Source organism: Rhincodon typus, chromosome 32 (assembly GCF_021869965.1).
Source record: "Rhincodon typus isolate 14 chromosome 32, sRhiTyp1.1, whole genome shotgun sequence".
Lineage (NCBI taxonomy): Eukaryota > Metazoa > Chordata > Chondrichthyes > Orectolobiformes > Rhincodontidae > Rhincodon > Rhincodon typus.
Genome location: NC_063363.1, coordinates 1,201,503 through 1,219,746, shown reverse-complemented (window position 1 = coordinate 1,219,746; position 18,244 = coordinate 1,201,503). Strand labels below are relative to the sequence as shown.

At 43.8% G+C, this 18,244-nt stretch overlaps 1 protein-coding gene and 1 long non-coding RNA gene across 3 annotated transcripts in view; one reads left to right on the top strand and one right to left on the bottom strand.

Moving 5' to 3' along the window:
• The window catches only part of LOC109938125 (layilin), an 18,014-nt gene extending 1,563 nt beyond the window's left edge, over window positions 1-16,451 (top strand). The window contains exons 2-6 of the mRNA XM_020536591.2: window positions 8,035-8,332; window positions 8,901-9,058; window positions 9,505-9,567; window positions 14,545-14,647; window positions 15,110-16,451. Coding sequence (XP_020392180.2) covers window positions 8,035-8,332; window positions 8,901-9,058; window positions 9,505-9,567; window positions 14,545-14,647; window positions 15,110-15,440 — 953 coding nt within the window. The 3' untranslated portion in view covers window positions 15,441-16,451. The remainder of the gene's footprint in view (window positions 1-8,034; window positions 8,333-8,900; window positions 9,059-9,504; window positions 9,568-14,544; window positions 14,648-15,109) is intronic.
• The window catches only part of LOC125486709, a 36,936-nt gene continuing 18,822 nt past the window's right edge, over window positions 131-18,244 (bottom strand). For both annotated transcript variants that reach the window (XR_007265342.1, XR_007265340.1), the window contains exon 3: window positions 131-932. This is a non-coding gene — a long non-coding RNA (uncharacterized LOC125486709). The remainder of the gene's footprint in view (window positions 933-18,244) is intronic.

Genomic DNA, 18,244 nt, shown 5'->3' with positions numbered 1-18,244 from the left:
GAGTGTGGGGGTGGGGGGAGTGTTGGGAGTTGGGGGGAATGTGGGAGGTGGGGGTGGAGTGTGTGTGGGGGGTGGGGGTGGGGGGTGTGGGGGTTCAGAGAGCGGATGCAGGAAGCTGCACGTTGTCCCCTGTGAGCTGCATGGTGAACAGTGAGCTGTCTCCTGAGGCTCACAGCCACACACTGCGGATTTCAGGCCGTGAACGTTACTTTGATGAGGAAATTACTAAAGTAGGGGACAGGGAAACGTCACGTAGAAGTAATTTACATGGATTTTCAGAAACATTTTCTAAGATTCGACCTGAGAGCACGAGCTCGAGCTCATAGAATTGAAGTTTTAAAAAATACACACTTTCTCCAAATCTCATCGATGACCAGTTTATATTTTCACCAAACTCCATGCATCTATACGCGGTGCTCATCACTTTCTGTTAGAGCTGAATTCCCGAGTTTCTTTGTGAAGGAAGGTGAACATTCCCATTTCGACACCACTCCCCAAAACCGTTTGAAACAGTGTCAGACCAGGGTCTGCTGCTTAGGGTCTGATCCCGCTGTGATATTCGCTGATAGGCCCTCAGTCTGACCCCTGGCTATGGCATTCGATTGATTCCCTGGTAATTTTGTGAACGTGAACATAATTGAATGAAGTGAGTATTCTGATAAGTTTTGACATCTCCACTTCTATTAACTCGAGAGAATCGATAGAGTGACTGACCACAAGTTTCAGCAGCATTGAAGACATGAGCCAGCTCCCTGTGACTGATAAATCATGTGCTCGATCCAATCGCTGACTTTGACACAGTCCAACCCCAGCACATCCTCAGTTCGAATTTTCTTTGGTTAATTTATGGAGCTGATGAAGTGATTGTGAACTCAGGAAAGCTACAAATTTACGCATGTGGTGTCTGCAGTTGGAGTGCAGGCCACACATCACTGCAAGAAAACAAACATATGTAATTGAATGAAAAGTCAATCAATGAAGAATTAACATATCAAAGAAATAGAAGTGCAAATGAAGATTTCCTGAACTCTATCGTTCATGCCCTTGGTCTGGAAACAAATTAAATCAATTTTTTTTAAAAAGCTAAATTGTGATAAAAGTATGTTGTATCAGAAAGAAAGATTATTTTTGACAAACCTGATAAAATTATTTTAGGAGACAATGAAGAAAGGGTGCAGTGTATATTGACTTGTAGAAGTTTATGGTGTGATATCATGCAGAAACCATTAGAAAAGATTGGCTGATATGGAATTGCAAGGGAAGAAGAACAATTAATACTAGATTAATAATAAATTACAAAAGATGAAACACAGAGCTGGGCCTTCCACATGCACTGTTTTGTGATCCCTTCTATTTTTTGTGATACCAGGCTAGCGGATGGTGTTCCCCAGCTTAGAACAAAGACCAAAGAACATCAATCACAAGATCAGGCCTTTCAGCCCACCAAGGCTGCACCGACACATGACCCATTCTGAACTAAAAACTTTTTGTTTCTATGCACTCGGTATCACTCTATTCCCTGCCTATTCCTGTATCTGTCAAGATGCATCTTAAACGTTACTTCAGAGATAGTAGGAACTGCAGATGCTGGAGAATCTGAGACAACAAGGTGCAGAGCTGGATGAACACAGCAGGCCAAGCAGCATCCTGCTCCTATGATGTCATGAGGGACCTTTTCAAAGGCCTTGCTAAAGTCCATGTAGTCAACATCTACCACCATGGCCCCATAATTATCTTTGTCACTTCCTCAAAAAACTCAATCAAGTTTGTGAGACACGACATTCCCTATACAAAGCTATGCTGCCTTTCACTGATAAGTCCATATCTTTCCAAATATATTTTCCAAATCCCTAAAAACTATCTCCAATAATTTCCCTACCACTGACCTGAGGCTCATCGGTCTGTAAATTCCCAGATTATCCCTGTTGCCTTTCTTAAACAAAAAAATAACGTTGGCTATTCTCCGGGCTTCTGGCACCTCTCCTGTGACTAAAGAGGATACAAAGATTTTGTCCAAGGCCCCCAGCAATTTCTTCATCTGCCTCTCTCTGCATTCTAGGATAAATCCAATCAGGTCCTATGCATTTAGAAGCGAATGGACTTATTAGCAATAGACAGCATGGTTTTGTGTGGGGGAGGTCATGCCTCACTAACTTGATCGAGTTTTTTGAGGAGGTGATGAAAATGATTGATGAGGGGAAAAGTGGCTGATGTCATCCTCATGGACTTCAGTAAAACCTTTGACCAGGTCCCTCATGGCAGGCTGGGTACACAAGGTGAAGTCACATGGTTTTGGGTGTGAGCTGGCAAGATGGATACAGAACTGGCTTGGTCATAGGAGACAGAGGGTAGAGATGGAAGGATGCTTTTCGGAATGGAAGGTTGTGAGTAGTGGCGTTCCACAGGGATCAGTGCTGGGGCCTCTGCTGTTCGTAATGTACATAAATGATTTGGAGGAAAATGTAGGTAGTCTAATTAGTAAGTTTGTGAATGATGCAAAGATTGGTGAAGTTGTGGATAGTGACGAGGATTGTCAGAGAATACAGAAGGACATAGATCAGTTGGAGATATGTGCAGAAAAATGGCAGATGGAGTTTAATGTGAGGTGATATATTTTGGAAGGTCAAGGGCAGGTGGAAATTATACAGTGAATGGCAGAAACCTTAGGAGTATTGATATACAGAGGGATTTGAGTGTGCAGGTCCACAGATCACTGAAGGTGGCAGTGCATATAGGTAAGGTAGTAATAAAGGCTTATGGCATGCTTGTCTTCATTGGAAAGGGCATTGAGTATAAGGATGGACAAGTTTTGCTGCAGCTTTATAGAACTTTAGTTTGGCCACACTTGGAATACTGCGTACAGTTCTGGTCACCACACTACCAGAAGGATGTGAATGCTTTGGAGAGGCTCCAGAAAAGGTTTACCAGGATGTTGCCAGGTATAAGGAATTTTACCTATGAAGAAAGGTTGGATAGACTGGGTTTGTTTTCACTGGAACAAAGGAGAGTGAGGGGAGAAGTTTAAAAGAGATGTGCAAGGCAGGTTTTTCAAACAAAGGGTGGTGAGTGCCTAGTTCACATTGCTAGAAGAAGTGACGGAAGCAAACACAATAGCAGCATTGAAGGGACACCTGGCTGAACTTATGACTAGGAAGGGAATAGAGGGATGTGACCCCTGTAAGTGAAGACAGTTTTGGTATGGAAGGGCAAAATGTGTCAGCGCAGGCTTGGAGGGCCGAAGGGCCTGTTCCTGTGCTGTGTTGTTCTTTGTTCTTTGACCTGGGATTTGTCTACCTTAATGCTTTTCAAAACACTCAACATCTCTTTTTTATATTGACATGCCCTAGAATATCAACAGTGCCCTCCAAAGATTTATAATTCACTGTGTTTTTCTCCTTTGAGAATACTGATGCATAGTATTTGTTAGGGACCCCACACACTTTCTCTGGCTCCAAGCATAAATTCCCGCCTTTGTCCTCAAGTGGACATAACCTTTCTGCTGGCTACTCTCTAGTTCCTTCTATATGGATAAAATGCTTTGGGATTTTTCTTAATCCTGTTTGCCAAAGACATTTCATGGCCCCTTTTAGCCAGCCTAATTCCTTGTTTAAATTCTCTCTTGCTTTCTTTGCATTCTTCAAGGGCTCTGTCTGTCTTCATAAACCTTGTATATGCTTCCTTTCTTCTTTTGACTAAGCTCTCAATTTCTCTTGTCATCCAAGGTTCCTGAATCTTGGCATCCTTATCCTTCATTTTAACAGGAGCATGTTGGTCCTGAACTCTAATTAACTGGCCTTTAAAATATTCCCATGTGCCACATGTGGATTTATCCTCAAACAGCTACCTGCAATCTACATTCCCTAGTTCCTGAACAAAAACAGAAGTTGTTGAAAAAGCTCAGCAGGTCTGGCAGCATCTGTGAAGAGAAAATCAGAGTTAACGTTTCGGGTCCGGTGACCCTTCCTCAGGGTAATTTTAGTCAAAATGAAATAAGTTGAGGAAATTCCTTAAAATAGAGGCAGAGATGCTGCTGAAGGTCAAGGCATTGCCATGGAGAAAATGAGAGGGACCTGTTGGCTCCTGTGCTCCCATGTAATTCAAGTAGCTTTTGTTTCTGGGAATGGGTTCTTTCATGTGAACAGTCCTATGCATGTGAATGCCTCTCACTTCTAGCAACCATGAATGAGCTCAACTGATTTTCTTAAATTGGATAGCTCAATTCCCTTAAATTGGTTATTCGTGTCTTGATTAGCAAGCTCTGGATTGCACAACTGGATGAGAATAAGAGGGAAAAAATTCCCTCTTTTACCCAGCAATGTTCAAGTTCTCTGCCACCAAGTAAGGAGTAGGGACAGCTAGGACTGTGGAAGGACAGAGCGATTTGAGATCCGATTCCTAAAGCATTAAGCATGTTCCACATTTATATACAATGGAATGTGAGCTATATAGTGAGGTACAGGATAAAAATACATAATGATGAATTTACGTAAAAAGTTTGTAAGGTCACATTTGGAAGACTATGAGCAGGTTTGGGGTCCACATTACAGGAAGGACATCAAAGCTGTTTAAGCACCATTTAAGCACCATTTTCACTTGGATTAGATTTACTCGCTCACTTACTGGAACTCATTTTACAGTAATAATGAGATGTGGTTTACTGTGGGATGTGGTTTATTATCATTGAAACAGAAGATATGCAATTCTATGAAACCTGTCTTTCCCTCTAATTTCCCAAATAACCTTACCGTTCTTAAATGACTATGTTCTCACAATGGTTTAAAGTCTGCTTTGGAAGGGGAAGTTGGTAAAGAGGTTTATACTACCCTGATTACAGCTGTTCAAACTGAAGCTGAGACTCTTCCTCTCGTTCCCAAGGTTCCTGCTCATTCTGCTCTCTTTGTCTCTGGTCTGTAAGCCCCCTCTGATTCGAGTGGGCCTTTTAAACACAGTTCTCCTGGCCATCCCCAAATATAGTGGCTTACCGTCGTTTACCGTGTCGTAATGGTGACCTACACGCAGATTCCCCCTTTGTGGTTACTGCAGTTTGATGCAGGAATGTGATTCACATAGTTCAGTTAGTCCATGTGAATGGGTTTCTGTCCCAGTGAGGGTGTTACAAGAGGCAGTGTTGGATATTGTAACTTCCTCATTGATTGAGCTGATCCTAGGAGCTGGATTGTCTCAAATACAGTTCTCCTGAAACTCCAAACTATTGTTCCATCTGAAACTTTGCAGCATTGTCTCATCAACACCAATTCAATAAAGTTGATCAAGGTAAATGGCTTGCATATCTGTCTAGCCTGATCCAATTTGGCATGGAATTCTGCAAGCTTCCTGGTTTACCATCTTGGTTCCCTTCCCAGCATGCTGTTTAGTTGGCTAATTTTGTTTTTAGCGTCTCAAAAGTGCAGTTATTTATTTAAAAAAGACATTCCACTACCAACAGGCTTTAGAGAGGGAAAACCTCAGATCATCAGATTGTTGCCTGGTGTGAGAAAACACAAAGACAAAGCCTTTTTCACTAGGACAGATTAGATTAACATCAATTTGTTATAGTACTGCACATTCTGAAAGGTTGGGCAGGTGAGATAGAAACTGACTGTTCCAGTAATTGAAGAGGTCAGAAACAAGTGGTCATTAAAAAGTTGATTTGTGGGAGATTTAGGATAGAGTGGTAGGAGAGGCTGAGCAGTGGAGACATGAAGGAGACAAGACATGAAAGAATGGGTAAAAGAGTGGTGGTGAAATAAAAGAGACCTAGAGCATTATGGAAACAGGGTTGGTGCATACGATTAAATGGTAAGGATGCTGCCTGTGTGGGATTAACTATTGTACATCTGAAGTACAAAGCATCTATTCCATTCAGCAGTCAGTTGACCATCAAAGCTTTAATGAGACAGATTGGATGTCCTGCTACATCTAGACTATATGGCAGGTGCTATAAAGGCATTTACGCAAATATTCATAGACTTTCAAAACACAACTGAACATTCTAAAACAATTAAAATAGTAATTGACATACCAGGGTTCCCCTAAAAGCAAACTATCCAAACAAGATTCCAAATGCCGCTGATGGAAAATGATTGATTAGTGAAGAATCTACAAAAATAAACCTATTCAGGAAGACTTACACTCTTTCCCTGTATCTAGCTCTGTGCTGTCCTTGTCTTGGGAGCGTTTGATAAGGATAGTGTAGAGGGAACATTACTCTGAACCTAAACCCATTCTGTCCCTGTCCTGGGATTCATAGAATCATGGAGTTGTACACTACAGAAACAGACCTTCAGTCCAACTTGTCCGTGCCGACCAGATATCCTAAATTAATCTAGTCTCTTTGCAAGCATTTGGCCCTTATCCCCCTAAACCCTTTCTATTCATGTACCCATCCAGATGCCTTTTAAATGTTGTAATTGTACCAGCCTCCACCACTTCCTCTGGCAGCTCATTGTATACACGCATCACCCTCTGTGTGAAAAAGCTTCCCCTTAGGTTTCTTTTAAATCTTTCCCCTCTCACCTCAAACCTATGCCATCTAGTTTTGGGCCACCCCTACCCTGGGAAAAAGACCTTGGCTATTCAACCTATCCATGCCCCTCATGATTTTATAAAGTCACCCCTCAGCCTCTAATGCTCCAGAAAAATAGCCCCAGCCTATTCAGCCTCTTCCTATAGCTCAAACCCTCCAACCCTGGAAACATACTTGTAAATCTTTTCTACACCCTTTCAAAGTGTTTGACGGAGTCTGTGTAGGGGAGCTTTACTCTGTATCTAACACTGTGCTGTGTCTGTCCTGGAAGCATGAGTTACACTTCCTATATTACATTCATTGAAAATGGAAATCAACCAAAACTCTGCCGCTTCTGTCCTAACTTTCACCTGCTTGACCTGTCTGACATTGCCTCTGAGCTGTCAATGCCTTGACTTCACAAATCTCAGCATCCCCATGGCCTTCCCCCAACCCCCTCAATCTCTGTGACTTCCTCTAGCCTCAGAAGCCTTTGAGATCTTTGTGTCCTCCAATTCTGGTTTGTTTACCTCTCTGAATTAATTACTCTACTATTGGTTGAGTCATGGCATCACAGAGTCATACAGCATAGAAACAGACCCTTTGGTCCAACCAGTCCATATTGAACATAATCCCAAACTAAACCAGTCCCATCTACCTGCTCCTGGCCCATATCCCTCCAAACATTTCCTATTCATGTACTTATCAAAATGTCTTTTAAATGTTGTAACTGTACCCACATCCATCATTTCCTCTGGCAGTTCTTTCCACACACAAACCACACTCTGTCTAATAAAATTAACCCTCATGTCTTTTTTAAATCTTTCTCCTCTCACCTTAAAAAATATGCCCCCTAGTCTTAAAATTCCCCACCCTAGGGAAAAGACACCTACTGTTCACCTTATCTATACCCCTCATGGTTTTATAAACATCTATAAGGACATCCCTCAACCTCCTATGCTCCAGTGAAAAAAATCGCAGCCTATCTAGCCCCTCCTTATAACTCAAACCCTCCATTCCTGGCAAAATCCTGATAAATCTCTTCAGGAACCTCTCCAGTTTAATAATATACTTCCAATAACAGGGCGACCAGAACTGGACACAGTACTCCAGAAGAAGCGTCACCAACATCTTGTACAACCTCAACATAACATCCCAACTCCCATACTCAAGGACCTGAGCAATGAAAGCAAGCATGCTAATCACCTTCTTCTCCATCCTGTCTATATCTGATGCAAAGAATTATGTACCTGAACCCCCAGGTCTCTCTGATTACAACACTACCCAAGGCTCTATATTAAATGTATAAGTCTTGCCTTTGTTTATTTGGCCAAAATGCAATACCTCACACGTATCCAAATTAAACTCCACCTGCCACTCTTCAGCTTATTGACACAATTGATCAAGAATTCTTTGTAATCTTAGAATACCATCTTCACTGTCCATTCTACCACCAAACTTGGTGTCATCCACAAACCTACTAACCATGTTTTTGTTGTGCTTTAATCCCCCCTGTCAACCAATGCTAGGTGAGAACGTGTGCCGCAGGGGAGTCGAGCGCCCCTGTTATCAAATCGCCTATTTCCAGGACACCTCACTGAGGCTCAGGTTTGAAGAGGCACAGAGCGAGTGCCAGCGTGATGGGGGGAACCTCTTGAGCATTGAGACGGCGAATGAGCAACGATTTGTGGAAAAGTTGATCGAAAGCTTGTCCGCAGGCGATGGTGATTTCTGGATTGGACTCTGGCAGAAAGAGAATGGGAACAATAGTGCTACAGAATGCCCTGGCCTCTATGAGTGGATTGATGGCAGTGATGCTGAGTTTCGGTATGTAACTCTGGCCTGGTGGTTAGGAGCAGCAGCTGACACTTCTTCATTCCTTCTGATCCCAGTCGCTGACCCGCTGGGTTCCAGCTGAGATTATGTAACCTCCAGTGGCAGTGTCCTGGGTGACAGGCTCATTCGTTACCCACTCCTGTTTGTTCTGGAAAGCTGATGTTGCCCCAAAACCCCAGTTCTCACAGACTGTGAGAATCTCTCACCACTATTTTCCCAGTATTTTTTCTGTTCACTGAATCCAACTCAGGCACAACTCTGCGAAACTAAACCATGTTAGCCAAAGCCCAGGCAAGACACAAGAGAATCTGGAACTCCCCTCTTCTGGAAATGAGCACCAGGGAATAGAGGGCTTAGAAACCCCCAGTTGGGGTTAATCAACAAACTGAGGCCATCCCCAGTTCTTGTTGCTGATGGGTTTCCATGTGACTGTGATGCTGGGATGTTAGGCTGTGCCATTGCTAGGTTACTGAGTTACCAGTTGCTGGGTTACCAGGTAACCTGTTGCTGGGTTACTCGTTGCCAAGTAATAGGATTTGGTGTTTCTTATCTCTTTCAGCAACTGGTATGTGGATGAGCCATCGTGTGGTAGTGAGGGGTGTGTGGTGATGTATCACCAACCGTCTGCTTCCTCAGGAATGGGAGGCCCCTATCTTTACCAATGGAACGATGATCGATGCAACATGAAGAACAACTTCATCTGCAAGTATGCTCCAGGTCAGCTCTCCAATGAATTTGTTCAGGTGAATAGCGACCTTTGACCCCAGTCCAATCCCTCACCCTCAAATAAATTCCAAAACTGTGGCTTGGAATTGCACAACATGGCTCCATGAGGAGTGGGAATGAGAGGCAGGAGTTGTGAGGGTGGGACAGGGAGTGGGAATGAGGGGGGGGTGGTGGTGAGAGCCAGATTGAGTTGGGTTTAGTGTTGGAGATTGGGATTGGGAATGGGATTGGGAGTGTGTTGGGCTGGAAGTGAGGTGTCTGGAGACTGTGGAATGGGTTTGGAAGAGGTGTGGTTTATTGGGGGGACGGTGGAAGAGTCGTGTTTAGGAATGGGGAGTGCAAAGAAGGGGAAAGGCCTGGAGCTGGGCTAAAGATGACAGGTTGTTCAGCCAGCTGCTCGCCTCTGCCCTGATCAAGTCTCTTTGTTTTGCTCACAGTTCAAGATTCCTTAACTCCAGGGTCAACACCAACTCCCATTGATGGGAACAGCTCGGAAGAAGGTAAGAGACAACACCTTCATACAACCAAGGAGACCACTCAGCCCTTCCAGCCTGTTCTGCCATTTAATAAGGTCATGGCTGATCTGATTTTAACCACAGCTCCACATTCACCCCCTTTGTGCTAAGGATTCATTCTCCACCTTCCTTAAAAATATCTAAAGAATCTGTATCCACTATCTTTTGAGGAAGGGAATTCCAAAGACTGATATTCCTCTGGAGAAAAAATACTTCCTTATCTCTGTCTTAAATGGGCACCCACTTATTTTTAAACAGTGACCCCTAGTTCTAGATTCCCCAACAAGAGGAAACATCTTTTTCACATCTGCGTGGTTAAATCCCCTCATGATCTTATATGTTTCAATTAAGTCACCTGTGTCGCTTCTAAACTCCAGAGGATACAGGCTTTCCTCATTAGGCAATCTGCTCATTCCAGCGATTAGTCTAGTAAAGCTCACTGAACTGCTGCCAATGCATAAACATCCTTCTGTAAGTACAGGTGACCAGTGCTGTAAACAGTATTCCAGATGTGGTCTCATCAATGCTCTGTGTAATTGAGACATAGCCTTCCTATTCTTGCATTAAATCTCTTCATCATAAGGTTAGAAGTGGGGATGTTCGCTCATGACTGCTCAACGTTCAGCACCATTTGTGACTCCTCAGTTACTGAAGCAGTCCCTGTCCAAATGCAGTTAGACCTGGACAATATCGAGGCTTGAGATGAAAAGTGCCAAGTAACATTCATGCTGCACAAATGCAATCAAGATCCTGGGAGTTATCATTGATCAGAGGCTGAACTGGACCAGTCATATAAATACAGTGGCTAGAAGAGTTCAGGCCAGAGATTAGAAATTCTGCAGCAAGTAACACTCCAAATCCACAAGGCACAAATCAGGATTGTGATGGAATACTCCCCATTTGCCTGGATGGATGCAACACCACCCCCTGAAGTTCCCCTCCAAGCCACTCACCATCCTGACTTGGAAATATATCGCTGTTCCTTCACTGTCACTGGGTCAAAATCCTGGAATTCTCCTCCCACCATCACACCCCGCAACCCACCCAGGACATTGTGGGCGTAATTACCACGCAAGGACTGCCATAATTCAAAAAGGTAACTCATCACCACCTTCTCTAAGGTAATTAGGGCTGGATAATAAATGCTGCTTCAATCAGTGATATCACAATCCTATAACAAACATGACAAATTTGTTAAAAAAGTCCAAAAGAGCTGTGGATGCTGGAAATCAGAAACAAAAACAGAAATTGCTGGAAAAACTCAGCAGGTCTGGCAGCATCTGTGGAGAGAAACAGAGTTAACATTTTGGGTTCAGTGACCCTTCCTCAGAACTGATGGCAGTGGGGGAAAAGGATGGTTTTTATACAGAAGCTAGGGGTATGGGGTGAGGAGTAAACCATAGTTGGAGATAGAGCCCAAAGAGAAAAACAGTTGGACTGACAAAGGAATGCATAAAGGTGCACCTTGGAGAATGAATAGTTGCTATTGGGGCCTATCAGGAGCTGACAATGTGATGTGGTTGCGGTGACGATAAAGCGTGGTGTGTAGGTTTGGGGGTAAGGACATGGGTGAAGGTGCCTCAAGTCCTACATTGTTGAGTTGGAGGCTGCAGGGTCCCCAGGCGGAAAATGAGGTGCTGTTCTCCCAGTTTGCACTGAGCTTTGCTGGAACACTGCACCAAACCTGAGACAGAGATGTTGGCCAGGGAACAGGGTGCTAACAGGAAGCTCATGGTCTTTTATGCAGAAAGAATATAGGTATCCTGCAAAGTGGTCACCCAGTCTATGCTTGGTTTCCCCAGTGTAGAGGAGAGCACATTGTGAGTAGTGAATGCGTAGACTAGATTGTGTGAAATGCAGGTAAAGCGCTGCTTCACCTGGAAGGCATGTTTTGGCCTTTGGATAGTAGAAAGGAGGTAAACAGGTAGGTGTTACACCCTCTGTGGTTGCGGGGGAAGGTGCCATGGGGGCGTGGGGGGTATTGGAGGTGAAGGAGGAGTGGACCAGGGTGTCCAAGAGGGAACAGTCCTTGCAGAAGGCTGACAAGGGAGGGGAGGGGAATATGTGTCTGGTAGTGGCATCCTGCTGGATGTGGCAGAAACAGTGGCTAATGATTCTCTGGATGTGGATGCTGGTGGGATGGTAGGTGAGGGTGAGGGGAACTCTATTGCTGTTGTGGGAAGGAAGAGATGGGCTGAGGGCAGAAGTGCGGGAAATGGGTCAGACCTAATTGAGGGCTCTGTCAACCAAGGAGCTGGGAATCCTCGGTTGAGGATGAAGTTGGGCATTTTGGTGGGTCCCTTGTCGAAATTAGCATCATCAGAACAGATTCGATGGAGACAGAGGATCTGGGAGAATGGAATAGAAGCAGGGTGTGAGGAATGATAGGTAATTGTGGGGTCAGGGGCTTTTTAGTGGATATTGGTGGCCAGTCTAGCCCCAAAAATGAAAATGGAAGTGCCGAGGAAGGGAAGGCAGGAGTCAGAGATGGAACAGTCAGGTGAGAGTAGGGTGGAGATTGGAAATGAAATTGATAAACCTTTTAAATGCTGGATGACAGAGGGAAGCAGCACCGATGAAGTGATTGATGTACTGGAGTAAGAATTATTTTGGTTTCTAAAGAACTAGCTGCTGTTGCTCAAAATGGAAGAGGCTAATTTCTGATTCTGTGGTTCTATTGCTGCCCACAGCTGTTACAGTAACAGTTCTGATTGAATACCAGGAAATGATGTATGCTAAATGCACACACATTTCCACGATGATATATTTTCCTCTCCTCAACCATTGAAGCCAGTTTCAAAGATGTTTCAGGACCTCTCCTGAAGTTCACCAACCTCAAAATTGGCTCAAAGGTTGGAGACAGAAGATGGTGGTGGAGGCTTGCTTTTCAGACTGGAGGCCTGTGACCAGTGGTGTGCCACAAGGATCATTGCTGGGTCCACTGCTTTTTGTCATTTATATAAATGATTTGGATGTGAACACAGGAGGTATGATTAGTAAGTTTGCAGATGACACCAAAATTGTAGGTGTAATGGACAGTGAAGATGGTTACCTCAGAGTACAATGAGACCTTGATCAGATGGGCCAATGGGCCGAGAAGTGGCAGACGGAGTTTAATTTCCATAAATAGAAAGGCAAATCAGGGCAGGACTTATAGACTTCATGGTAAGGCTCTGGGCAGTGTTGCCAAACAGAGACCTAGTAGTGCATGTCCATAGTTCCCTGAGGGTGGAGTCACAGGTAGACAGGGTGGTTGAAAAAGGTGTTTGGCGTGATTGCCTTCATTGGTCAGTGCATTGAGTATGTTGTCATATTAGAGCCGTACAGGACATTGGTTAGGCCACTTTTGAAATACTGCATTTGATTCTGGTCTCACTGCTATAGGAAAGATGTTAAACTTGAAAGGTACAGAAAAGGTTTACAAGGATGTTGCCAGGGTTGGAAAGTTTGAGTTATAGGGAGAGTTGAATAGGCTGGGGCTATTTTCCCTAGCTGAGGGGTACCTTATAAAAGGGCATGGATAGGGTGAACAGTCAATGTCTTTTTACTGGGGTAGGGGCATCCAATAATAAAGGGCATAGGTTTAAGATGAGAGGGAACAATTTTAAAAGTACCTGAGGGATAAGTATTCATGCAGAACGTGGTGTGTTTATGGAATGAGCTGCCAAGGATGTGGTGGAGGCAGGTACAATTACAACATTTAAAAACATTTTTTGATGTTTTGAAAACAGTTCACATTACAGAAGAGGACGTGTTTGCGGTCTTAGAAAATATAAAGGTGAATAAATGCCCAGAACCTGATCTCAGGACATTCTGGCATTTTAGGGAGGAAATTGAGGGACCCTTTACAGAAATATTTGTATCATCTATAACTACACATGAGGTGCCGAATGACTGGAGAGTAGCTAACATTGTGCCTTTGTTTAAAACGGATATAAAGAGAAGCCTGGGAACTATAGATCTGTTAGCCTGACTTCGGTGGTGGGTAAATTGTTAGAAGTGATTCTGAAAGATAGAATTTATATGCATTTGGAGAGGCAAGGAATGATCAGAGATAGTTAACATGGTTTTGTGTGAGGGAAATTGTGTCTCACAAACTTGATTAATCTTTTTGAAGAAGTAACAAAGAAGCTTCGACAAGTGCAATGTAGTAGATATTGTTTACTTGGACTTTAGTAAAGCCTTTGACAAAGTTCCATATGGTAGACTAATTAGTAAAGTTAGATCACATGGGATTCAGTGTGACCTTGCCAATTGGATACAGAACTGGTTTAATGGCAAAAGACAGAGAGTAATGGTGGAGCTCCGTTTTTATGACGGGAGGCCTGTGACCAGTGGTGTTCGACAGGGATCGGTGCTGAATCCTCTTTTGCTTGTCATTTATATAAATGATTTGGATGAAAATACAGCAGGCATGGTTAGTCAGTTGGTGGATGATGCCAAAATTGATGGTATAGTGGAGAGTGAAGAAGAATATCCAGGAGTATCGTTTCAATGGGCTGAGAAGTGGCAGATGGTGTTTAATTTGGATAAAGACAAAGTATTGCATTTGGGTAAAATAAACAAAAGGCAAGACTTATACAATTAAAAGTAGGGCCTTGGCAGTGTTGTAGAGCAGAAAGACCCTGGGTAGGAGCAAATTACTCCATGTGTTGGAATCTGAACTGACAACAAAAAGTGCTAGAGATCACAGCAGGTCAGGCAGCATCCAAAGAGAGAGAGCAAGCTAATGCTTCAAATCTAGATGACTCTTCATCAGAGCTGAAGTGAAGTGATGGGGGTACAGTATTTATGCTGTAGTGGGAGGTGGGGGTTGCAGTGCTGGGGGAGAAAGGATGTTGATAGTCCTTTCTCCCTCAGTATTCAGTTTTAATTTGTATATTTTTCAGAAACTCAGCTTCCCATTGAATTGGTTTCAGACTGGAGTTTTCTTCTTCGTAACTGGAGTTTCATTTCTTTCAGACAAAGCCCTGAACATCCTCTACATTATTATTCCGACAATCCCAGTGCTCCTCCTCCTGGTAGTGCTCAGTGCAACCTTCTGTCTCCGCTTCATTGTGAGAAGGTGAGTTCGGAAACATTGAATCACGCACCCTGTCCCCACCCACCCCAATCCTGACCAATCACCAACTGACTGACCCCACACTGACCAATCCCCATCCATCACTGACCAAATCTGATCTCCATCCAGCACTGGCCAATCCCAATCCTCATCCATCACCAACCAATCCTAATCTTATTACTGACCAATCCTGACCAATCACTGACAACCTCGCAGTGACAGATAATTTCTTCTTGTGAGGTATTGACTTACCCTCCCTCTTTTCCTCCCTCCCCTCCCTCTTTTTGCCCTTCCATCTCTATTTGCCCCTCTCCCCCACCTCTTTCCCCCTCCCCTCTCTTTCTCCACCTCCTTCCCTGCTCTCTCTCTCTTTCCCCTTACATCCTCCTTCTCCTGGCCCCTGGACCCCTGCTGCTGTTGTACAGTTGTTCAGAATTGACATTACTGAAATTCTTTTGCCTTCAGGAGGAAGGAGAGGTGTGAGACAATCGTGAAGGAGCAGAATTTCTGGATGGAATCTGTCAGAAGCAACTCTCCAAAACTGGAGATTTACAATGTCATCATGAAGCAGTCAGAGGCTGATTTAACTGGAGCCCGACCTCACATAAAGAACATTTCTTTCCGAACCTCTGCTCCCAGCCAGGAGCTGGACAATGTTTCCAGAGAATTTGACAACGTTGGCACCAATTGTTCCACAAGTGGTTTTGTGACAAATGAGATTTATGAACCTTATAGCCATCAAGTGAAAAGAAGTGGAGATTCCGGCTGGGTGGAAAATGAGATTTATGGTTACTAGGAGGATCCAACGTAGAGTTAATTCTTTGTCAAACTCTAACCGAGAGATGAATTGTTCATTGCTCTCTGCTGAGACTCTCTCCATCCTGCTGGAGAAAGGGGTTCAGTTACAGCATGCAAAGCATGCACAGGAGATGCGCCCATTAATAGCAAGTGAGACAGACTCATCTCTAAAAGTAGAAATCGAAGACTGTAAGCCATCAACACAGAACTGGGACCTAGAGCAAAGCTCAATGAGTTGGGAAAATGTGGTTCAAATCTCTTACAGTCTTTCTTGTGTTACCCCGTCTTACAGTTCCTACTTCAAAACCAGGACAGCCTGTTCCAAACATCTGTCCACAAAATACCTAACACTAAACCCAATCTGCACAATATTTACTGTCAATATTTAATAACTACAAAACTCTAGCAGGAATTATTCAGACCTGTTTCTCCCCGAATGTTGGAGGACTCTTGCATGTGAAATGTGACATCTCTCAATACACACCCTTCCCTCTCTTTAGGAACAGGGAAATAGAGGAGGCCATTCAGCTTGCTGAGATTGTGTCCTGTCTGTTTACATTGTGGTGGTCTGTATCTCAACTCCACATTCTCTGATATCCTTACCCAGCAAAAGCAAAGCCATCAAGCTCGGTTTCAAAATCTTCAACTTACTCACAACATCCACAGTCTTTTCTGGGAAAGTGCTCCAGATTATTAAATCCACAATTTGTGTTAATATTGTGGGGAAAAACTTAAACATCAGCAATATATGTTAGAAATCCGAGGGAAGAGTTTTGCAAAAGTATACTGGATGGTTTATATCTGGAATGTTTTCTGGATTATGGTAATTTTATTTTTGAATCCATTTAATGGTTTTAAAATGCCTATCTTTTTTGCGCTGGGAATAAATGTAAGTGTGTTTTGCTGTAATGATTTGGAAAAACTGGGCTATGGATCTGATAATGTTATCAGCTCCTTAAAAACACCTGAACATTGCACAGAGCAACAATGAATTGGCTTTAAAATGCAATGCAATGTGAACCATCATTTGTGTTGTTTTATTAAGTTTGTCATTTGAGGCTTCCTGAAACTCACTGATCGCCCTCGAAGCTCAAAACACAGTGTCATTACTATCTTGCACAACATTGTTAGGACCGTGTTTAATCCAGTGAGTGTTACTGGAATATATGATGCTCGGTGATAGTGTGTTATTGGTGAAATAACTGCATAGAGGCCGGTATCCTGTCACCAAGTCACCCTTTATTCACACTGGAGAGTCCTTGACATGGATCCAAATCCCTCTGAGCCAGCTCTCAGAGTGAGCAGGGTGTCTGACGCTCCTGATCCTATCTGTCAGCCAGGGCTCCCTGATTGGACCAGATTAACAGCTCCAATCAGGGAACTTGTATTCTCTGATGTTGATTCAGCTGACCTTGTTATAATCACCACAACTAGGCTATTTGCTGCTCCATGAGTGTTACCAGTCTATATGTCGCAGGATATGAGTGTTACTGGGCTATACAATGCTCAGTGTGTGTGACTGGTCTATAGGATACTCGACATATGTTACTGGGCTGTAGGATACATTGTGCTTATGTGTATTTGTGTGTGTTACAGACCTATAGAATGCTCGGTGTGTATCTCTAGACTATAAGATGCACTGTATGTGTGTGTATGTGTGTGTGTGTGTGTGTGTTGCTGACCTATAGGATGTTTGGCGCTTGTTACATTGAAACATAGAAATTGCAGCAGGAGCAGGTCATTCGGCCATTCAAGCCTGTTCTGCCAATCAGTATGATCGTGGCTAATCGCCGTATTCGACAACCTGTTCCTACCGTCTCCTGTGTTCTTTGATCCCTTTAGCCCAGAGAATTATCTCTCTAACTCGTCCTTGAAAACATTCAATCGTTTGGCCTCAACCACTTTCTGTGGCAGAGAATTCCACAGGCCCCCCACTCTCTGGGTGCAGTAATGTCTCATCTCAATCCTAAATGGTTTACCCAGTGTCCTTAAACTGTGGCCCCTGGTTCTCGAATCCCACAACATTGGGAACATCCTTCCTGTGTTTACCCTGTCTGGTCATGTTACAATTTTATAGGGTTCTATGAGATCCTTCCTCATTCTTTAAACTCAAGTGAATACAATCCTAACAGATCCAGTCTCTCCTCATACATCAGTCCTGCCATGAAAGCATCAATCTGGGAAACCTTTGTTACACTTCCTCCACAACAATTGCAGCCATATAGCACACTGAGATTACACCATATGATGCTCAGCGAGTATGTCACTGGGCTATAGGATGCTCAATGTGGGTGTCATGGGGCTATACAATACGCAGTGTTGTTACTGGACTATACGATGCTCAATGTATCTAATACTGGCCTATATGTCTTTAACGTCCATCAACATGCTCATCAAAAGCCGCACCCTCACAGGACACTTTATCAACTCCAGCTGCTATACCAGCTCCAAAACTGAGAGTTTTGGTACCTTCCAATGACTGTACTTTCTGCTGCCATGGTAATCCAGGACATGTTCGTGTAGATTTTCCCATCAGATGCTGTCCAACCTTCTGAGGTTCCATCCTTTCTGCTTTAATTTTGACTTATTGTTTCTTTTCACCTTTCAAACAGGGTAGTACTTACCCTCCGTCAGTGCGGCGTGCCCTCAGCACTGACCCTCCGACAATGTGGCGCTCCCTCAGCACTGACCCTCCGACAGTGCGGCACTCCCTCAGCGCTGACCCACTGACAGTGCGGTGCTCCCTCAGCACTGACCCTCCGACAGTGCGGCACCCCCTCAGCACTGACCCTCCGACAGTGC